Source organism: Myxine glutinosa, chromosome 2 (genome assembly GCF_964187855.1).
Source record: "Myxine glutinosa chromosome 2, kmMyxGlut1.1, whole genome shotgun sequence".
Lineage (NCBI taxonomy): Eukaryota > Metazoa > Chordata > Myxini > Myxiniformes > Myxinidae > Myxine > Myxine glutinosa.
This window is the reverse complement of record NC_136262.1, coordinates 172,653,292-172,677,428: the sequence shown is the minus strand read 5'-3', so window position 1 is coordinate 172,677,428 and position 24,137 is coordinate 172,653,292. Positions and strand designations below refer to the sequence as shown.

At 42.6% G+C, this 24,137-nt stretch overlaps 1 protein-coding gene across 1 annotated transcript in view; it reads left to right on the top strand.

Annotated features, from left to right (window-relative positions):
- Positions 1 to 24,137, top strand: part of HTT (huntingtin) — a 778,980-nt gene that overhangs the window by 639,146 nt on the left and 115,697 nt on the right. Inside the window, exons 57-60 of the mRNA XM_078772674.1 lie at positions 19,102 to 19,223; positions 20,625 to 20,687; positions 21,684 to 21,811; positions 22,362 to 22,491. Of these exons, the coding sequence (XP_078628800.1) occupies positions 19,102 to 19,223; positions 20,625 to 20,687; positions 21,684 to 21,811; positions 22,362 to 22,491 (443 nt within the window). The remainder of the gene's footprint in view (positions 1 to 19,101; positions 19,224 to 20,624; positions 20,688 to 21,683; positions 21,812 to 22,361; positions 22,492 to 24,137) is intronic.

Here is a 24,137-nt window from a genome sequence, read left to right as displayed (position 1 = left end):
CGAGTAAGGGATTTAACCTTTATACCCAGCATCATGACCAATGTACTTTGATGTAGCTGCTAAACAGGCACCCTGTCACTCCTTTTTGCTCCCATTTTCAATCCTTGATATCTAGATGGGCCAGTTGCAGTTGCATGAAAAGCAATTTCATATAATTTGCATAATCTTGCTTTTTAGGCACCAGAAGCTGATTTGTTGCTTTGTTTGCATTACATTTTGTTTGCAATAATATTTTGATGTGCAGTTGTCTCCACGGATTTGTGGAATCATTTTTAGTTTGCACGTGAAAGTGATTAGCCAATTGGAGACCAATACAACCATGAGAGGGTGAGCATGGAAGGTGGTGGGGCAGGGGGAGAGTAGTTTCTGTTAGTGCTAAACTACCCACCCTCCCCTTACAAAAAATACTATTTCAGTGCCTTTTCACATGTATCTATTTATAGTAAACAACCAGAAGGAAAAGGCATAAAATGTCGTGGACATGACATTGACAATGACAAAGCAAAATCTTCTGCATTTGAATACTCATGTGTTGTCTTTGCGCCAAGTTTGAAGAAAATCAGTCCATGCACCTCTGAGAAATGGATGGGGACACATTTAAGTCACAAAATGCTCATATGGAGTTTGCGAAAAAGCGTTTTAATGATACTGCAGGCACGTGGAGGAGGTTTTGAAGATGTTTTGTGGTAAGACGAGACACAAATGGAACGTTTTGGTCTAAATTTAAAGTGTTATGTCTGGTGCGTGCCAAACACTGCACTTCACCCCGTCAACACCATCCCTACTGTCAAGCATGGTGGTGGCAGCATCATGCTATGGGGTAGCTTTTCATCAGCAGAGACTGGCAAGATTGTCGGGATAGAAGGGACAAATGGGTGGTGCAAAGTACATGTTAATCTTAGATTTAAAAAATAAACCTGCTTGAGTCGGCCATTAATCTAAAACGAGGTAGGAGATTCACAATTCAGCAGGACAATGATCCAAAGCATGAGGCTTAAGCTACACTGGAGTGGCTGAATAAGTTATTGAGTTGCCCAGTCAAAGTCCTGACTTGAACCCAATTGAACGTTATGGCGACACTTGAATATTGCAGTCCATCAAACTTGGCAGAACTAGAGCAATTTTCACATGACGAATGGGCAAATATTTCACCATCTCACTGTACAAAGCTGGTAGAAATCTACCCACAAAAACTCATCATAGTCATTGCTGCAAAAGGTGCTTCCAGTCAAGTGCTGGCCTAAGGGGCTGAATACCTTTGCAACAAGTGAATTTTGATTCGTACAAGTCTTTTGCAGGTATTCCTGGCATGTAACCTTCAATTTCAACAGTGTTTAGTTTGGACTCTTCAGTTATGAATAAAAAAATTCATTTGGAAAAATTTTTTTTTCCACAAATCGAAATTCATCTGAATGTGGCATTATTGGTAGGGGGTGAATACTTCTGCAGGCCACTGTACATCAACAAAGCAACAAGGATATAAAGTAATAAGATTGGATGCTGAATCAAAATTTCACTGAGCAGGAAATCTTGGTGGGAATAAGCTGCCTGCACTTGTGAACGGGCAGCTGTAGGTACAGGCGAGGAGTCCAGGTGTGTGCTACACGGTGAACAGTATTCTTCTGTAGCACATGAATACACTGATGTTGGCATGAACTTTCAAATCTACCAAGTTTGCATTAACTATTCAATAAGCTAGTCAGTCTAATTTGAAACTAGAGCTTGAAACATTCCAGTTATGATTATTACCTGTGCCACCGAAGGTGGGCCGAGCTTATGTTTTCACCCCTGTTTTTGTTTGTACTTGCAAAATCGAAGATTTTTCAAGTATATTGGTCGGTTGCGTTTGTGGTTCTGTCTGTCTCTCTGTCTGTCTGTTTGTCTGTCACCGGCCTACAGGTCACAATTTTCAACCGATCTTCACGAAACTTCACCAAATGGTAGAGTTGGTCAAAAGCAAGAAGCTTATTGTTTTTGGGGTCGAAAGGTCAAAAGGTCAACATAGGCCAAATTTCTAAAATCCTAAATTTTCATCCAATTGACTTGAAATTTGAAGAGGACTTGCATATCTGGTCACTGAATTCAACCACAAATTATATTTTAGGTAAACATAGGCCAAAAGGTCAACATAGGCCGAATTTCTAAAATCACAAATTTTCATTTGATTGACTTGAAATTCTAAGAGGATTTACATATCTGGTCACTGAATTCAACCACCCACTCTTTTTGAGGGCAACATAGGTTAAAAGGTCAACATAGGCCAAGTTTTTAAAATCCTCAATTTTCATCCGATTGACTTGAAAATTGAACTTTGATCTTTGATCAAGATCGTAAATTTTAATCGTCATGAAATGGGCAATTTGCTGTATCAATGGAAAACTTTTTTGGGGTGGGGGGGGGGTGGATTTTGCAAGTATCGTGCTCCGCATGACGTCTTCTTGTTTGTTTGTATGTCTGTCTGTGAACAGGATATCTGAAAATGTTGTGGACGGATTCAGACGAAATTTTGTGGAGAGGTTGGGTGTGACGAGGCAGAAATACTTTGGTGACGATCCAGATCCAGCTGCTTTAATTTATGGGTGATTCTTCACCATTGAGAGATAAGACCATTGGATATATAGCAGTATATCTCAAAAAGTTATGGACGGATGAAATTGTATGAAACTTGGTGGACCGGTTATCTGTGTGGCAATCCTTTTTTTGGATACAATCTTTTTAAAAAAAATTTCCAAGTGATTCTTCACCATTGAGAATTGGGGCCATTGACAATATATAGCGCGATATCTCAAAAGTTACGGCCAAGTTATGACAAAACTAGGTGGATGAGTTGGTTAGGCAACAATAACAAGCTAATTCGATTGTGGTTTAGTTCCGGCCTATCAGTGGGATACAGAATGTGAACTGTTCAGCCTGGCGGAGTTCGGCATGCTCTCTACCATGTGCCATCTTGTTTGTCGGCACTACATCCATGAGGACGATGTTTGTACATACCCCTGTCTTTAAATATCCCCCCCCCCCCCCCCCTCCTGGGATCTACTGAACTCTCTAAATATGTCGCTCACATTGTTGTGGTATTATTTTGCGTGCTCCTCACTTATACTTTAGCCAAAATAAGCTTCCACCTCATTGTTTGAATAAATAAAGTATAGTTTGCCAAAATAAGTAAAGCTTGACAGACCTAATAAATATTACAAAAAAGTTCGTGTATTCTTTACAATATATCAGCACTTGTTGTGAACATGTGATGAAGACATGACAGCCTCCGACTTTCCAAGCATTGGTGCTGCGAGAAAACAAAAATAACTTCAACAAATAACCTCCACGCTTTGATATTTGTTGTTTCTAAAAGGTATAATGTATGCAAACAATGCCTCAAGCATTAGAGGACTCGGTTTTATTTCCCCAGAGATTGCTGCCACTGCCTTGGGCTTTGCTTAACTGAAACATCCCTTTCGTAACGATGTCTCTGAAGCCTCTTCTGTCTCTTTCTGGCTATTCTTCGTTCGATTTTGACAGGCCTCTGTTCTTTATCGCAGCAGAGGTGCCACTGTTTTAGTCAAGATCTATCTCCTCCACAACCTATGTCTCCATTAACCCCTTCTGTACCCTGGAAAATATCGGCCTCTGCATTCCTCTTAGAACATGTAATTTCATCTCAGCAAGTCTTACATTCGTACTCTCTCTCTCTCTCTCTCTCTCTCTGGAATGATCAACTATCCAACATTCCTATTTTCTGGGTTCTCTGGCTTCTTCCAATCTGATTATCAGCGATAACTTGTCAATGTCCCATTTCCAAGCGTGCGTCTTCCAAATTACCTGCAAACTAGGTCCATTGGAAAGACTAGATCTCTCCATCTATCTGTCTCTGTCCCTCTGCCCTGTCTGTCCTACCTTTGAAAATCCAAACTTCTCATGACCTTCCAAGCATTTGTCTGCTGATGAAGTCTCTTCTTCCCCTCGTGGCTGTTGCTCCAGCTTCGCATACCTCTCTTTGAATCTTATGGAAACTCTAAACATCACCGGTCTCTCCCACCCGAAGGCAAAGGGTCAGTTTCTCTCTGATCATACACACGAACATCAGGTCTCCCTCTCCCCAGCCCCTGCAGAGGTGCATGCATTCTTACCTTAATCAATTCTTCGTTAGAATTTCAAAATCCATGTTTGTTGCTCATCTCCATTTCTTTGTTCGTTTGTCATGCTTTTTGAACAGCCTCAGACTGGCCATTCCCACGCTATTCTCAAGTGGTGATCTTTTCTGCATCCATTAACCCTTCACACACCCACTCCTCTTGCTTCCATGCTTCCTGTTCCATTTTTTCCCATTTATTCACACAACTCCTTGTTTTTGTGTGTGCCTGTTCTCTCCCTCCCCACTGTGAGTATGATAATCTTGTACATTATGTCATTTTGCTTTTCCACAATAACCCTACACAATAGAAATAGGCATCGCCAGACTGCGATCTTTTTTCACGACACAGATACAGATTCCACTTTACTCCACACATCACTCAATAACTGTGTCTTTTCTACCAGGATCTAAAGCTCATGGAAGAACTGTAAAAAAGAAAATATATATATATATATATATATATAAATAAAATGACTCCACTTTGAAAATGTCATGTCCACGAGTTGACAACAACTGTGTTTTTGTTGTACACCGCTCCTTTCCTATTCCATCTCCAGGCGCTGCATGACGTCATCGCCAGGCACCGAATGGGGCCCTGCGATGATTAGCGCTGAAATTGAGCACTCTGCTTTCACTTGGCTTGTTTATTGTACACCGCTCCTTTCCCATTCCATCTCCAGGCGCTGCATAACGTCATTGCCGGGCACCGGAGGGGGCTCGGCAATGACGCACACTGAAAGGGTGTACTCAGTTTTCACACTGGTTGTTTGTTTCTTTGTTTCTTTGTTGTACACCGCACCTTTCCTATGCCATCTCCAGGCGCTGCATAACGTCATTGCCGGGCACCGAAGGGGGCTCGGCAATGACGCATGCTGAAAGGAAGTACTCAGTTTTCACTCTGGTTGTTTGTTTGTTGTACAACGCACCTTTCCTATGCCATCTTCAGGCGCTGCATAACGTCATTGCCGGGCACTGAAGGGGCTCGGCAATGACGCACGCTGAAAAGGAGTACTCAGTTTTCACTCTGGTTGTTGTACACTGCACCTTTCCTATGTCATCGCCAGGCGCTGCATAATGTCATTGCCGGGCACCGAAGGGGGTTCGGCAATGACGCACGCTGAAAGGGAGTACTCAGTTTTCACTCTGGTTGTTTTCTTGCTTTCTTTGTTTGTTTGTTTGTCCAGGCGATATCTCAGCCCTCCTTTGAGCTCGGATGCTGAAATTTCGGCACAGTAGTGAGCAAGTCCTTTGTCAAAAACTGTATTTTTTGTTTTTTGATAAATCAATTAATTGATGAGTTATTTAATTATTCGCGATTACTTAAGTACTGATACATTTCCTTTCTCTTCTGGGCATTATCTCAGGCACCTTTTGAGCTAGGAAGCTGATATTTGGACATGCGAATGACCAAGTGATTTGGCTGTAAAATATATTTTTGATTTATTGATTAATCAATTAATTGATTAGCTATTTAATTATTAGCGATTAATTAAGTACTTATACATTTCCTTTCTCTTCTGGCCATTATCTCAGGCACCTTTTGAGTAAAAAAAATAAAAACAAAAAAACCACCTTTAGAGGCCATTTTTAGGAAGTTAGGAAGCTGATATTTGGACATGCGAATGACCAAGTGATTCTGCTGTAAAATATATTTTTGATTTATTGATTAATCAATTAATTGATTAGCTATTTAATTATTAGCGATTAATTAAGTACTTATACATTTCCTTTCTCTTCTGGCCATTATCTCAGGCACCTTTTGAGTTAGGAAGCTGATATTTGGACATGCCAATGACCAAGTGATTTGGCTGTAAAGTTTATTTTTGATTTATTGATTAATTATTTAATTAATTAGTTGTTTAATTTTTCGATTAATGACTAAAAAAAAAAATTTTTAGTTACAGATTCACATGAAATGTTGGTGTTTTATGTGTTCTATTAGGCAATTGATTAATTATTTAATGTTTAACGATTATTATTTATTTATTTTCTTTCTCATCTGCCCAATATCTCGGGCACCTTTTGAGCCAGGAAGCTGATATTTGGACATGGCAGTGACCAAGTGATTTGTCTGTAAAGGCTATTTTTAATTTATTGATTAATCAATTAATCGATTAAATATTTATTGATTAATAAATTAATTATTAAAAAATTTATCAATGACTTATTTCATTAAATTTATAAAAGTTACATCTTCGGATGAAGCACTCGTGGTTTAGTTATGCTATTAGCCAATTGATTAAGAAAATATTTTATGACCATCTTTTATTGATTTTAATTATGCAATTAATCAATCAAATATTGTGCACCTCTCCATCCAAATACAGTTTCTTTGAGCTGCATGGTGGTATTGCCGGGCACCAAAGGCGCCCCGGCAATGCCGCGCTGGAGGATATTTAATTATTTGGCATGGGGGCGGTGTACTTTGAATGTATCTGTACTTGTTTGTTTTCTTGTTTGTTTGTTTGTCCAGGCAATATCTCAACCATCCTTTGAGCTAGGAAGCTAATATTTGACACAACAGTGACCTTGTGATGTGGCTATAAAGGATATTTTTGTTTCATTGATTTATCAATTAATTGATTAATTATTTATTGTTTAATCAATTATTTAATTATTCGAGTAATGACTTTATTTGAAAAAAAATTTAAGTTACAGATTCGGATAAACGGTGGTGGTTTAGGTATTATATTAGCCAATTGATTAATTTATTTAATGGTTATTATTTATTTATTTTCTTTCTCATCTGGGCAATATCTCAGGCACCTTTTAAGTTAGGAAGCTGATATTTGGACACAGAAATGACCAAGTGATTTGACTGTAAAGGGTATTTTTGATTTATTGATTAGTCAATTAATCAATTAATTATTTAATTTGTCCAATTAATGACTTCATTAATTATTTTTTTTAAGTTACAGATTTGGATTATACAGTGGTGGTTTCGGTATTTTCGGTATCCACAAGACAATTGATTCACAATTTAATTATCTTACCATTATTATTTCTTTATTTTTATTATTAATTACTTATATATTTTCTTTCTCAGCTGGGAAATATCTCAGGCACCTTTTGAGCTAGGAAGCTGATATTCAGACATGACAGTGACCAAGTGATGTAGCTATGAAGAATATTTTGGATTTATTGATTAATTAATTCATCAATCAATTTAATTATCTATTGATTAGTCAATTAATTTAAAAAAAATTAAATTAAAGGCTTATTTAATTAATTTTCAAAAAGTTACAGCTTCAGATGAAGCATTGGTGCTTTAGGTATGCTATTAGCCAATTGATTAAGAAAATATTTTATGATAACTATTTATTGATTTTAATTATGCAATTAATTAATCAATCAATTATTGTACACCTCTCCCTCCCAATACAGTCTCTTATGAACTGCACGGCAGTATTGCCGGGCATGGAAGGCGCCCCGGCAATGCCGCGCTGGAGGATATTTCATTCATTCATTCATGGGGGCGGTGTACTTTGAAAGTATCTGTTCTTGTTTTCTTGTTTGTTTGTTTGTTAGGGCGATATCTCAACCATCCTTTGAGCTAGGAAGCTGAAATTTGGGCACAATGGTGAGCACGTGCTTTGGCAAAAACTGTATGTTTTATTTTTTGATTAATCAATTAATTGATTAATTATTTAATTATCATTGATTTATTGAGTACTTAGTTATTTTCTTATCTGGCAATATCTCAGGCACATTTTGAGCAAGGAAGCTGATATTTGGACATGACAATGACTAAGTGATTTGGCTGTAAAGGATATTTTTGATTTATTGATTGATCAATTAATCGATTAATTACTTTATTTATTTTTTAAGTGACAGATTTGGATGAAATGGTGGTGGTTTAGGTATTCTATTAGCCAGTTGATTAATAATCTTACTATAATTCACCAAATGTCTGTCCATCTGTCTGTCCATCTGTCTGTCCATCTGTCTGTCCAGCTGTCTGTCCGCCTGTCTGTCTGTCTCTGTCTGTCTGTCCGTCCGTCCGTTCCCAGGTACTGCAAAAATGGCTGAACCGATCGCAACAAAATTTTGGGTGGATAATCCTGGGACACCCTGAGGTAAAACAGGCTATATTGTTTTTCCAATTTCAGCTTTGGTCTCCAGCATTTTCAGGTTTGGACTCCCGCCTCATGTTATTGTCCCGGGTACTGCAAAACGGCTGCACCGATCGCAACGATACACCTCCATGCCCTTGGGATTCCCACGGGTGACCCCACTAGTTTAATTAATTTACCATTATTATCTATCTATAATTCCACTAATCTCTGTGTGTATGTATGTATGTATGTATGTATGTATGTATGTATGTTTGTCTGTGACCGCTGTTTCTCGACAACTACCGGTCCGATATACTTGAAACTTGCCAGGTATATTGCCGGGGACCCGAGGATGTGCCTTTTCAAGGTTTCATATTAATCGGAGAAGTAGTTACCGAGCTATGTCCAAAAAACGATTCAACCAATCAGAGAGCAGCGAGCTATCACGTGTGCCGAACGTGGCGAACAGACTCTGCCTCGGACGGCACATTTGAGAGCGTATTCATTTATTTCACGTTGGCAAACTATGTTGCCGTTAAACTATGTTTTAAAACTAATTAAAACTAATTTGCGATTCATTCGCTTTCCTGCGCGTTTGTGCACAGCGATGGCGATTTCTTTACCAAACTCCGCAAGCTGTTCGCTTTGGACCAAACCATTTCATGTAAATAGAGGGGGGGGATTGTCACCGTACTCGCAAGCCGTTCGCTTTGGACCAAACCATTTCATGTAAATAGAGGGGGGGGGATTGTCACCGGACTCGCAAGCCGTTCGCTTTGGACCAAACCATTTCATGTAAATAGAGGGGGGGGATTGTCACCGTACTCGCAAGCCGTTCGCTTTGGAACCAAACCATTTCATGTAAATAGAGGGGGGGGATTGTCACCGTACTCGCAAGCCGTTCGCTTTGGCTTTGCGAATGGACCAAACCATTTCATGTAAATAGAGGGGGGGGATATAATTTTAGATATATATATAGTACGGGCATGCCCTAGTTTACTTAATTTCATTATTAATCACTTATTTATTTTCTTTCTTATATGGGCATTATTATTTTTCCGGGTTTGTTGCATCAGATTTCCATTGGCTTTGGGTCGAGTGTTATTCATGATGAGGGGCCCAGAAAACTGTAATCGTATGTCGAATAATAGTAAGGTTTAATCAAGCCCGTTAGAATGCATGGTACGTCAGGACGCACGGTAATCAAGCGTTGCATTATGTTATGTAATCGAGCATTACGTTATGCAAATTACTAAAAAATATAGCGTTGTGTAATTTTTGAAATGGCCCATCTTGGGGTTAAGTAATATGTGACTGTGTGACAAATTGGCTCATTTTGATATAACACTGGGGGGGGGGTGGGTGACATTGCATAAGAGGTGTCAAGTTAATATTTTCATAGCGCATTAAATGTGTGTTTCCCAATCCCGCTGTTGATCTTTTAAGAGTGCTTTAAATTCGCGCTTCCCAATCGGCCCGTAACCGTAGTTTTGACTTTACACATATAATTGTAACGAAGGCTGCTGCCATGTAGGTGGTAACTGAGACATAGAAAAAGAAAGGAGAACAAAAAGAGGAAGAATAAGACAGAAAACAAAGACGAGGAAGAAAAAAAATACAGACAAGGATGAAGAACAAGAAAAAGACAAAGAATCCAAGGATGAAGAAGAAGACTGGCTGGAACCATTCACCTAATTCTGAAACAAGGAAAACACTTCACAGGGCCACTATGAAGGTGTGGATGATTGCGCCAGGTGAAAAAATAGCAAATTTTCCTACCACCCTCACCCCCCCCCACCCCCCCCCCCCCCCCCCCCCCCCCCACACACCAAAGTTGTGACCCATTGACTGGCTCCAACACAACGTCTAAGGTAAGACCCACCAGGACTTCCACCAGTAAAGCCCTCTGGGTCACAGGAGGATGCCAACTTCAGCACTACGATCAAAGTGGTAGTCACAATCGGCAAAACAAACATAACTAGGACAGCAATAAAACTCAGTAGAGCACATACCTCTGCCAGGCTAAACAGTTTACGTTTTGTATCCCACTTATAGGTAATATCTGGATCCGGACCTTAACTAAAATCGAATCGGCTTGTTCTTGTCACCTACCCAATTCATCCACCAGGTTTTGTCCTGTCATCCACAATGTTTTCAAATACGTCGTTATAGTTTGTCATGTTATATACGTCATGCTATATTTGCTATATTTATAATTTGAAATATGTCATGCTATAATGGTGAAGAATCACTAAAAAAAAATCTCATATCTGGATCCTGATTCGGATCTTCAGCAAAATCGAATAGATTTGTCCTTGTCACACAACCAACTTGTCCACCAAGTTTCGTCTGATAACATCCATAAATTCTTGGAGATATTGTGCTATATATATCCGTTTTATGCTCATCACTCAATGGTGTAGAATCACTTCAAAATTCTCTGATCTGGATCCAGATTCAAATCTTCACCAAAATTTAAAACAATTCTTCCTTGGCACACACCCAACCTGCCCCCCCCCCCCACCCCCCCAGGTTTTGTCCGAATCTGTCCACCACAACTTTTTGAGATATTTTGTTTACAAACAGACAAACAGACAAACAGACAGGGGTGAAACCATAACCTCCAACCACCTTCCCTGGTGTAGGTAACAAGGAATAGAAGCAAACAAACAAGGTTTAATTCTTACTCTTGTGGTTTATTCCAATTTCACTTGTTAATAAGACATTTGTATTAAAGGTCCTGGAAAAACAACTTTTTGGCCTGGAACACTGGAAAACTTCTGCAAATGTTGTCTTCCATTGCTGTGCATACCTTGTTAGACACTGCAAAAAAAAAAAAAATCTTTAGAGGCCATTTTTCTCTGCAGAACAGGGGTTGGCCTTTTTCGGACACTATGGTCCCCTTTTTGAAGCAATATTTACACCTTGTTAGACACTGTACACGAATAAAACAATTTACACAAAAAAGGTGCAAAACAGATCCTTGAAACTACAGACCAATCAGCCTGCTCCCAATTATCAAATATCAAATCGGATATCAAATCCTTCCTCTTCTCCAATGGCTTGATCTCTGATCATCAATTTGGTTTCAGACCTGGTCACTCTACTCTGGACATGTCGCTTCTGCTGTCTCAACAATGGATGGAGGTCCTCAATGCCAAACAGGAAATTAGAGCTGTCTCCCTTGACATGTCAAGTGCCTTCGATACGGTCTGGCACCCTGCTCTGCTCACCAAATTCTCCTCCTATGGTTTCCATGAAAATCTCCATGCATGGCTTCCGGACTTCCTCTCTGGTCGTAGTCAACATATGGCCTTGAATGGGTTTCTCTCATCTCCCCTTCCTGTTCAGGCTGGAGTTCCCTAAGGCAGTGTTCTGGGCCCTGTGCTTTTTCTGGTCTTCATCAATGATCTCTTCGACTCTCTTGAAAATCCTCTCTATCTCTTTGCTGATGACTCCACTCTCTGCCGCTCCATTCCTCATCCCTCAGATCGGCAGGCTGCAACCTCCTCACTCTCTGCAGACCTGGACAAAATCACAGACTGGTCAAACAAGTGGAACATGTCTTTCAATCCTGACAAATCTCACACTCTTACGATGTCTCTCCGAAAAGACCGTCTGGACAATCCTCCCATCTACTTTCTGAATAATCCTCTCCAAGAAGTTCTGTTGCTCAAGCTTTTGGCTCTCACAATCTGCTATGATCTTTCCTAGTAAAACCACATTTCCAAGCTGGCCTCCAAAGCCAGTCGGTGACTGAGCATCCTCCGTCGTGCGAAGTCCTTCCTTGGCACACCTGGGCTCCTCACCACATACAAGGCTTTCATCCACAGCGCAATGGAGTACTGCTCTCCCCTCTGGGCTGGTGCTCCTGCCTCACACCTAGCTCGTCTTCACGCTGTTGAAACCAAAGCTTTCAGAATCATTGGAATCTCCTGCGATGAAGCTAACTCCGAGGGCCTTTCACTCACTCACCGCAGGCAGGTTGGTGGCTCAGCTCTATCTGTGCTCTGTCCTCCAAATATTCCTACAGGTCGCACAAGATTTGCCAGCAACCCTCTTCTGGTGAAATTGCCAAAATCAAGACTCTCTGCTCACCTTCACTCCTTCATTCCTCTTTACTCCACCTCTGGAACAAACTTACTCACTCTCTTCAATCCACTCTCCCTTCAGGTCTTTAAAACAGCTGCTCACCACCATCTCTAATCTTCCCCCATCCAAAACTTTGAGCTCTTCTACCCCCGTTAATTCACCCCCAGATCCACTTTTATTGAAATACCGACTTCTTTCCTGGAAGTTCTTGCAGAGTCCATGTGTTTTATACCCCTCCAACCTCCTCACCCCCACCCCCCCGCCTTCCCATGCCTCCTCTCCCTCAAGCCCTCTCCCTCCGACAGATCTTCCGATGTCCCTGTTCTCTGCTGTTGTACTTGTGTGCTTCCCTCTCTCTCCCCATCTTGTCTCCCGCTCCCTTTATTGTATGTTTTGTGTGGCCGGTTTTTTTTTGTGATTGATGTTAGCTCTTACACGAGCCTCGATCTTGTATTCAAAGAACAAACAAAAAAAAAAAACAGTAAAACCATGCAGATAGTTTTATTTGTTAAATTGGTGCTTTTTATGTCTCTGTTGCCGCAGGCATTGTGTTTTTGTGTCTTCAGTCCGTCTGTGCTTGATGATTTTATTACCGCAATAACTTGTGAACGTCTGAATTTATGTTTACCAAACTTAGTAGAAAAGTGGATTCTGATTGCAAAGATGAACTGGTAAGATTTAGGGGAGAATGGTCATGTGACCTTTAGCTGAAAGTGGCAGAATGTTCGTCATCTTGATAACTTGTGAACCGCTGAAGGAACTTGGAACAAACTTCGCATAACTATGGATTGTAATAGTAAGTGAACTGATTACATTTTGGGTTCAAAAGGCCAACGGCCTTCGGTCAAGTGCCCTTTCATTGAACATCGGTGTTATTGCAATAACTTATGAACCACTCAAGAGATTTCAACCATACTTGACAAATGTCTGGACTGTAATTCAAAGATGAACAGATGAAATTTTAGAGGGAACAGGTCAAAGGTCATATGTCCTTTGAAAACCATTTTGCAGACCATAACTCGAGAGAGAAGCATCTGACGTTGCCTCTCTTCCACGTATCTGTCTTTTCTCTCTCGTGCGCTCTCTCAGGGGACCTTTGTTTTTATTCCAGGTGACCTTTATTTGAGATCAAATGTAACAGTGGGTTGACATGCAGCATGGGTGGAGGAATAGCCTTCGTTGCATTCGTATCAAATTCTACTTTCTAGTTTTCCAGATTTCTTTTCATATATATTTTTTTCAATGTGAGATTACCAAGTCTTGATTAACACTCGAGGCCTTATTTTGTCAGCCAGGTTAATTTTCTCTTCTCCATTCAACAGTTTTTCACACCTGGCATGTTGTATCATTTCGATTCGAATGTCACTTTAATCTGTGAGCATTTACATTTTCTCAACTAAAAAATGAACTCTCCATTTGAAGAAGTTCTGAAGGCGTTCTTCCAATTTTAATTAAATGTGCCATGTATTTGTCACCGAGTCCATTTTTCTCCTCTTTCCACCACCTGTCGTAACCAACAACTAGTTCGGCCTTTGTTTTCATCAGTCACCAAATGGACATGTTTCTTTTCTGGAACGTTTGGATCGATGGAAACCTTAAACCCCAAACCAGTTCCTCGTGACATGCCCATTCATTTGGTATGAGCTCCTATCCAGCAGTGCTTGTTGAACTTTGCCAGTGGCATCCCGTGGTCTGCTTTATCCATGGCCGGCTGCTTTCCTTGGCACATAACAGCAGCTCGTGGTTATCGATGATATGTAATCTCCCGTTATATCTCTGGAAACTGACGTTAATCGAGCTTTGCTGCTTTTTGAACATCAGTGTTATTTGTCTCCTTTTTCAACATTGTTTGGCTGTGAAACATTTTTTTGAATGCCAAGTTTAGGAGCAGCGAATGAGGGATGGGGGAGGGAGGGTGAGAATTGAGCAAGACAGAAGAGACCAGGCAGACAGACGAGGGACATGCAAACGTGACCAGTAAGAGAAAGGTGTTTCGTGGCGATAGGTTAACTGCACTTTTTTTTTCTTTTTTTTGTACACTGAATCGAGGCTCGTGAAAGAGCTGACATTTACTTCACAAACAAATCAACCAGACAAACAAAATTTATAAAAAGAGGGAGCGGAAGATAAGATGGGGAGAGAAGGGGAAGCACACAAACACAACATTTGAGAGCAGGCGGATGTGTGGAAGGGAGAGGGCTTGGGGGGAGGAGGCGTGGGAAGGGGGGGGGGGGGGGAGGAGAAGTATAAAACACAAGGACACCAAGGACTTCCAGGACAGAAGTTGGTATTTCAAAAAAGTGGAATTGGGGTGAAATTAGCAGGGATAGAAAAGATCAAGGTTTTGGATGGGGGAAGATAAGAGATGGTGGTGAACAGCTGTTTTAAAGACCTGGAGGGTGGAGTGGGATCGAAACTAGAACAGCACTCGGTAGAGCGCATACCTCTGCCAGGCTGAACAGTTTATGTTTTATATCTCACTGATTTACGCTGGATCTGGATCTGGACCTGAATCAAAATCGAATTACTTGTTCTTGTTGCCAAACCAATTCGTCCACCTAGTTTTGTCATAATCCGTCCGCAACCTTTTGAAATATCAGAAGGTTAATCGTGAGCCAGTTCGTAAAATCAATGGATTGCCAACAACCGATGGTAGTACCCAGATGTTGTCCTTTTTTCCATTTGGGTTGGCTTGTGTGTAGTAACGTGCATGTTTGTCGTCAAACTAATACTTGAAGAAGGCATCCGGCTGCACCGAAGCAGATCACAGGCTTGTGTTTGTGTGGGCTGTCAAACGTTCATGTTGTTATTGACTTTGGTAGGAAATCTACAGTCACGTGAAAATGTAAGTACACCCCATGGAAAGTTTTGACTTTTTCAACATATTTCAACATACAGCTATTTGATCTTCATTTCAACAATAGTGACAGATAAAGGTGATATAATATAACAAATATCATGAAACATTTACATTTTGTAGTCCATTGTATAATTTAAATAAACATAAATGCAAATTTCGCATGTGGAAAAAGTAAGTACACCCTTGGCTCGAATCGGTGGTATTGCCCCCTTTGGCAGAAACAACCTCAAGTAGGCGTTTCTTATAACTGTCTACCAGTCTCTGACATCGACTGGAAGAAATTTTTGCCCACTCCTCCATGCAGAATTCTTTCAGCTGTGCGATGCTTGAGGGGTTTCTTGCATGCACAGATCGTTTCAAATCCCTCCACAACATCTCGATGGGATTTAGATCCGGGCTTTGACTTGGCCATTCCAGAACCCTCCATTTCTTTATTTTCAGCCATTCCTTGGTGGATTTACCGGAATGTTTAGGGTCATTGTCATGTTGCAAGGTCCACCTTCGGTTGAGATTCAACTTTCCGACAGATGGCCTCACATTATCCTCAAGCACCCTCTGGTACAATGAAGAATTCATAGTGGATTCTATGATGGTGAGCTGCCCAGGCCCTGATGCAGCAAAGCTGCCCCAAACAATAATATTTCCACCATATTAATATTTCCACAATATTTCCATATAATTCCATATAATTAATAATATTTCCATGCTTTACAGTTGGTATCAGGTTCCTGTGGTCAAATGCTGTCTTTGGTTTTCGCCAAGCATATCTTCTGGTACTGTGGCCAAATAGCTCCACCTTTGACTCATCTGTCCAGAGCACATTACTCCAGAAGCGCTGGTCTTTGCCTAGGTGTTCATTGGCAAACTTTAGTCTTGCCCTGATGTTCTTTCTGGACAGCAAAGGTTTCCTCCTGGCACACCTCCCATGTAGATCAAATTTGTGCAGCCTCTTTCTAATGGTAGACTCGTGCACTTTGACATCAACAGTGGCAAGAGCTACCTGTAGGTCCTGTGATGACATTCTGGGGTTCTTAGAGACTTCTTTCAGCATCTTGCGGTCTGCTCTCGGGCTGAACTTGCTGGGGCGGCCTGGCCTGAACATGTTGGCAGTTGTTTGGAATCTTCTCCACTTGTAGATGATCTTCAGGATAGTCGAATGATTGATTTCAAATTGTTTGGAGATCTTTTTAAATCCCTTCCCAGACTCGTAGGCATCCATAACCTTCTTTCTGAAGGCCTCAGAGAGCTCTTTTGATCTAGGCATGGTGATGCCGCACACTTCAACAACAAAGAGCAAACCAAACTAAATGTCTGAGGTTTAAATAAGACAGGTTCCTCCAAGATCCTCTCTAACGATGTTCTAATCATTTGCACCTGAGCTGGTGTACCTGATTCGAATTTTAGGTATTTCAAGGTGTGATAAATGTAGGGGTGTACTTACTTTTTCCACATGCGATATTTGCATTTATGTTTATTTAAATTATACAATGGACTACAAAATGTAAATGTTTCATGATATTTGTGATATTATATCACCTTTATCTGTCAATATTGTTGAAATGAAGATCAAATAGCTGTATGTTGAAATATGTTTGAAAAGTCAAAACTTTACATGGGGTGTACTTACTTTTTCACATGACTGTATGTCCTCCACATTAACATCTCTCTCTCGATCTCTCTCTTTCTCTTTCTCTTTCTCTTTCTCTTTCTCTCATCTCTTGTCTCTTGTCTCTCACTCTCTGTTGTTTCTCCCTCTCTCTTGTTTCTCAATCTCTCTTGTCTGCCTCTCTCTCTTGTGTCCCTCTCTCTTGTCTCCCTCTTTCTTGTTTCTCCCTCTTTCTTGTTTCTCCCTCTATCTTGTGTCCCTCTCTCTTGTCTCCCTCTCTCTTGTCTCCCTCTCTCTTGTCTCCCTCGCTCTTGTCTCCCTCTCTCTTGTGTCCCTCTCTCTTGTCTCCCTCTCTCTTGTCTCCCTCTCTCTTGTCTCCCTCTCTCTTGTCTCCCTCTCTCTTGTCTCCCTCTCTCTTGTCTCCCTCTCTCTTGTCTCCCTCTCTCTTGTCTCCCTCTCTCTTGTCTCCCTCTCTCTTGTCTCCCTCTCTCTTGCCTCCCTCTCTCTTGTCTCCCTCTCTCTTGTCTCCCTCTCTCTTGTCTCCCTCTCTCTTGTCTCCCTCTCTCTTGTCTCCCTCTCTCTTGTCTTCCTCTGTCTTGTCTCCCTCTCTCTTGTCTCCCTCTCTCTTGTCTCCCTCTCTCTTGTCTCACTCTCTCTTGTCTCCCTCTCTATTGTCTCCCTCTCTATTGTCTTCCTCTCTATTGTCTCCCTCTCTATTGTCTCCCTCTCTCTTGTCTCCCTCTCTCTTGTCTCCCTCTCTCTTGTCTCCCTCTCTCTTCTCTCTTTCTCCCTCTCTCTCTCTCTTCCTCCAACCCCCCTCTCTTTCGGTACAACCTTACATAGGTGTGCATTCACATATACACTCACACACCTTTGGGAGACTGTGTGTGTGTATATATTTCGGAGACTCTTACCAAGGCACACACATGAAAGCCTGCTTTGAGTTTGCAAAAAAGCACCTAAAGGACTCTCAGACTGTGAAAAAAACAAGATTCTGTGGGTTTTCATGTGTCTTTCACCGAGGAGAGGCTTCCGTCTGGCCACTCTGCCATAAAGCCCAGATCGGTGGAGTGTTGCAGTGATGGTTGTCCTTCAGGAAGTTTCTCCCATCTCCACACAGGATCTCTGGAGCTCAGCCAGAGTGACCATCGGGATCTTGGTCACCTCTCTTACTAAGGCCCTTCTCCCCCGATTGCTAGGTTTGGCCGGGCGGCCAGCTCTAGGAAGAGTCCTGGTTGTTCCAAACTTCTTCCATTTAAGAATGATGGAGGCCACTGTGCTCTTGGGAACCTTCAATGCAGCAGAATTTTTTTGTAGGCTTCCCCAGATCTGTGCCTCGACACAATTCTGTCTCTGAGCTCTGCAGGCAGTTCCTTCGACCTCATGGCTTGGTTTTTGCTCTGATATGCATTGTCAGCTGTGAGACCTTATATAGACAGGTGTGTGCCTTTCCAAATCATGTCCAATCAATTTAATTTACCACAGGTGGACTCCAATCAAGGTGTAGAAACATCTCAAAGATGATTAAGAGAAATGGGAGGCACCTGAGCTAAATTTCAAGTGTCATCGCAAAGGGTCTGAATACTTATGTCAATGTGATATTTTAGTTTTTTCTTTTTAATAAATGTGCAAAACTTTCTAAAATCCTGTTTTCTCTTTGTCATTATGGGGTATTGAGTGCAGATTGATGAGGGAAAAAATGAATTTAAACAACTTCAGCATAAGGCTGCAACATAACAAAATCGGAAAAATCTGAAGGGGTCTGAATACTTTCTGAATGCACTGTATGTATATATACTTGGGGACTTGGGGACGTCTAAGAAGAAGACCTTTGTTGGGCGAAAGCTTGTCGACAATTAAAGATCGACGTCCTGAAGCTACGTCCGCGTCTGATTTAATCTCCCGATTATTTATTTAATGCAAATGAGACGCCCTGCTCGTACTGTGGAGTTTCTACTATTTCTCACAGTTATATATATATATATATTGTGTGTGTGTGTGTGTGTGTGTGTGTGTGTGTGTGTGTGTGTGTGTGTGTGTGTGTGTGTGTGTGTGTGTGTGTGTGTGTGTGTGTGTGTGTGTGTGTGTGTGTGTGTGTGTGTGTGTGTGTGTGTGTGTGTGTGTGTGTGTGTGTCCAAGAGGGCAAAATGGAGAAGATTGTGATGGGGACGGCAAGGCTAGACCTCGGTTTAGCAGGGAAAATGGCCTTAAAATGCATGTTGTTGTTTTTGTTGTGTGTGTTTGTGTGTGTGTCTGTATATATACATACAAACATGATGCAGTATGTATAGATTTGTTTGATGTTGTTTCCAACAGCAAGTTTGCATGATTCCACAATTGTAAATGTACCTGCACGCAGCTCGTTTCAATGATTTATTTGCGAGTTGCGCATTACTACCTTCTGTGCACTTGAGGTTATGCCACTCAGCTTTTCTCAAACCACAGCAGTGCGCTCAAAAGTATCACGATCGATGGGCTCAGGTGCACAATACCATTCATTCCAGACTCGTTTATACACCTGTACTGTTCAAATGCCTCATTCCTGAGGCTCTTCGCTCGGTGGTTGAACCCGTGCCGTATTCGTAGGCCGTTTGATATTTAGGAGCAGAAAGGAGACATTCATTGGATTTCTTGTCGACACAAAAGATAATCCGTTGGATGGAAACCAACCGATATTCAAAAGGACCAGCAAACTTCATCATCTGAACTCGGAAGGGTGTTTCAAGCAATGCCGGTGTGATTTATTCCTCAAGGGACAACGGAATTTTTTACGTCGCATCGTTCGCCACAATGCTGAATGGCCAGTCGTGCTTTTGAAGTCGAGTTGCAGAACTCCTTTGTTTTGCAGGAACGACCTTGTGATCGTTCACCGGATGCCATGACCGACGTGCGGATGTGAGACCGGCATTGCGATGTAATGGGCATAGCAAGGCCTCTCTCGCTGCTCTCGCTCCGCATATCTCACCAAATCCAATCTGAGCCGCGTGAGCTTGCTTCCTCCTATTGGTTCTCTCCCACACGGAAAACGGACTCCCATAGCTCATTCGACGTTGCACTTATTTTATATTTTATTAATTCCCTTCGTATGGCTAGTCTACACCACGAGCAATCTCATCTCGTCGAGGCAGTTGTACATTAGTTTAAAATCGCACGAGGCACACCGCGGAGAGGAAAAAAAATAATTCCACGAATTGTCTGGAAAATCATCAGATCTTTTCCATGTGGAAATTGGTGATGGGTTTTGTATCTAGATGTTAAATAAATAAGTGTGATTTCCTTTCCCAAAGACCTTCGATGCAGGAGGAGGCCATTAGGCCCACCAGGCGTTGCAATCGTTACCAACCTATGCTTGTTTGTCCATGCTCTCTGCTTTTAGAATGCTGAGCCTCAAGCAAGGAAGCAGCACGTACCATTTTATAAAGTCTTTGGACTTTGGTATGACTCGGTCTGGGTTCAAACCACCGACTTCCCAGACTCACAGGGAATGCTCCAACCATTCATTACATCACCATGTCTGTTTCCACTTAATGAGTAAAGGCCTGACCATTTGGTTGAATTTGCATGGTTTTATTATTTATACCTTCCCTTTGAAATATACCAAGCATGATTTAGACTACTTTTTTTTGGTACTTTGCAAATCAGCAAACATTGTCTTATGAAGGGTGTGGTTTAATGTGGTTTAAACCCTGTGGTTTAATGCTCCCTCATTTTTGATAATCTCGTTTTTGATAATCTCGTTTTCTCCTGGTGTTCAAATGTCAGCAGTAACTGCCACTTCCAATTGAATTTTAAACGTCTTTGCGTTATACATTTTAATACAAGAAGAAAAGCGTGTTTATCGAGTACGTGGCGATGCTTTCCAGGTTATGTCATTGACCACAGGAACTGTTGCTTCAAGAAAACATGGAACGAGAAATTTCCAGCACCGAGTACCAACACGGACAGGTGAGGTCTCAATCTGGCGATTTGATTTTAATATTTTTATTAAATATCTCTCTCTCTCTCTCTCTCTCTCTCTCTCTCTCTCTCTCTCTCTGTCTCTCTCTCTGTCTCTCTCTCTCTCTCTCCCTCTCTCTCTCTCTCTGTCTCTCTCTCCTGTCTCTCTCTCTCTCTCTCTCTCTCTCTCTCTCTCTCTCTCTCTCTCTCTCTCTCTCTGTCTCTCTCCTGTCTCTCTCCTGTCTCTCTCCTGTCTCTCTCCTGTCTCTCTCTCTCTCTCTCTCTGTCTCTCTCTCTGTCTCTCTCCTGTCTCTCTCCTGTCTCTCTCCTGTCTCTCTCTCTCTCTCTCTCTCTCTCTCTGTCTCTCTCTCCTGTCTCTCTCTCTCTCTCTCTCTCTCTCTCTCTCTCTCTCTCTCTCTCTGTCTCTCTCCTGTCTCTCTCCTGTCTCTCTCCTGTCTCTCTCTCTCTCTCTCTCTCTCTCTCTCTCTCTCTCTCTCTCTCTCTCTCTCTCTCTCCTGTCTCTCTCTCCTGTCTCTCTCTCCTGTCTCTCTCTCCTGTCTCTCTCTCCTGTCTCTCTCTCCTGTCTCTCTCTCCTGTCTCTCTCTCCTGTCTCCCGTCTCCCTCTCCCGTCTCTCTCTCTCTCCCGTCTCTCTCTCCCGTCTCTCTCTCTCTCTCTCTCCTGTCTCCCTCTCCCGTCTCTCTCTCCCGTCTCCCTCTCCCGTCTCCCTCTCCCGTCTCCCTCTCCCGTCTCCCTCTCCCGTCTCTCTCTCCCGTCTCTCTCTCCCGTCTCTCTCTCCCGTCTCTCTCTCCCTCCAACCCCCCTCTCTTTCGGTACAACCTTACATAATCATTAGGCAGATGTAAAATGGGAAAATGCATTATGGACCCTTAACGTACTCTCATGCTACCTATTGTTGAATGGTTTATTCACCTTTCCCACTGATATGGCAGTGCATGATTAATCCTCTTCCTCCGTGATTTAATGCATTTCCATTTACACTTTAGATCTCCATTCAATCCATCTGGCTGAGCAATAACATATCTTCACTTGGGGAGGAAGAAGATGAACAAGAGGAAGCAGAGGCACCAGAAATTTCACCTCGATCTGGGTCGCTCTCACCACAGTACTCGAGGTAAACCTCTCCTGCTTGCTAATCCATGACCTTTTTTTTTTTTTTTTTTTTTTTTGTATACAAGATCGAGGCTCGTGTAAGAGCTAACATCAATCACACAAAAAACGGACACACAAAACATACAATAAAGGGAGTGGGAGACAAGATGGGGAGAGAGAGGGAAGCACACAAGTACAACAGCAGAGAACATGGACAACGGGAGATCTGTGGGAGTGAGAGGGCTTGGGGGAAGGAGGCATGGGAAGGCGGGGGAGGGGGTGGGAAAGGTATAAAACACATGGACACTGCTAGAACTTCCAGGAAAGAAGTAAGGAAAGCATTGAAACGGATTTACCTTGGAGTCCCTTTCTGTGAAGTGGGTGATAACATCCAATATGCAGAACTATTTCCTCTGCCCCCCCCCCCTCTCCTCCCCGTCATCTGCTCCCCTCAGTACAGGGGGCTCTGCGTCAGCGGGACAGCCACACTCCCATCGACGACGCAAACCAGCTGCCACGTGCCGCACACCAAAATGAATGAATTATCAGGGTGTTTCGCTTGTGCCACACAGGAAGCAACGTGCTGGTGTTGACATCCACTCGTGCTCTCAATTCCTTCTGGAACTGTACACTCAGTGGCTGCAGGCAAGCAACTTCTCCCGCAGACTTCCATCAAACCTCGTCAGTGAAATCGTGAAGTCGGTACGTCCTGAGAAATGACACTGCATGCCCGAATATTCCATGGGGTTTCGTTGGTTTGTTGAGTCAATTACAGACCTGTTACACAGTACGCCCGAGCTATGCCAGTGTAGTTCGCAGTTTTGCTTCCGAGCAACAATTCATCACACATGTCGCGTTCGAAGAGTAGAACAGTTGCCTATCGTGTTTCGGTTCAGTGGTTCGTTGTGGTTTATTTTGGGCCTCATATTGAACTGTTGTTGGCTTAGCCTGGTGTTGGCTTAGCGGTTAGGGTGCCGGCTTGGGATCCTAGGATCCTGGGTTCGAATCCCGGTCGATCGCTGAATTAACGCCAGGGGGGTTGACTCAGCCTGTCATCCTTCCGAGGTCGGCAAATTGAGTCCCAGCTTGCTGGTATGAATGATCACGGTGTGTACCCCGGTTTAGAATAGGTACACCGTATCCCTGCGCATCGTAGGAGCGTGACCAAGGGTTGGCGTCAGGAAGGGCATCCGGCCATAAAAACATTGCCTCAAACAGGGAACCATGATTCTCATGGGGCCCGCAAGGCTAACCCCCGCTCTAGCGGGGAAAATGGCCTTAAAACGATCATTCATATTGAACTGTTGTCTCTTTGTGTATGTTTACAAAAATCAACCTGTCACGTATATTCCTGGAGTGTGCTGTGAGTAAAAGACATTGACGTGGGGATTGTGTGCAACGCCAACCTTTTTGGAGGCCAGAATCAAGATTGTATTCACGAAGGTGAAAGGTTTTGATATTTCCATTTCTCGGTGGCATTAACTGTTACCGCTCTTCCATTGGCTTAGTCGGCATGGCCTGCAGGTATTGCATTTGTACTAATTACAAAATTTCTCTCCTGCATCCAGAGGAAACGTATGGCCTAGGTTGTACACCTCTTTACAAAAAAAAGAACCTTCTCAATCGAATTTATTGTTTCCACTAAAAGGAATTGCTATTGGGTTTTTTCTTTGGACATCAAATATATTGTTACGGACGCGGTTTAGATGTTATTTTTGACCGAGCGGTTGGTATGACCGCGAACCGAACAGTTATTCCCCGACTAGACCCTGATTCCACCCAGACGTTGACCAAATCGCGCTATGCTAAATCAATGATGGAAAGGACACAACGACGGGGATAGATGAAACGACACAAGGGGTACAGTTCTCAAGACCTCCGGAGGAGGATATAATTACAGTGGTGGGGAAAAGGGGGGTAGATTACACGGTAGTGAGGTAAAGACACAGAAGAGATAGGCACTTAATTACAGTCTTATCTTATCCCAGACAGACCACAGACAAACGGAACAAGGCTGACTTACACAGGGATTGATGGCAGGAAGGGACAGGTAGTCGATAGCACAAGGTGCACCTTGGCTCGGGGACAGGATCAAGCACGGTCCAAGAGATGCAGGGAGGCCTCACAGCGCTCGGAGGGTACGTCTTGCTTGCTCCAAGCTCAGCGCGCATCTCACGTCACCTCCCTCCTCCTGCGCATGCTCAGCGGGGAGTCACACGCCCTCGGCTGGTTGGCTCCGCCCCAGATGGGACCGGTCCGCCGCTTCCATTGGGTGCGGGGGTTACCGGGCTCCGCCCTTGACGAGGAGCTGACAGGGAGCCCCTATTTGGTAACCCCGTCGAGCACAT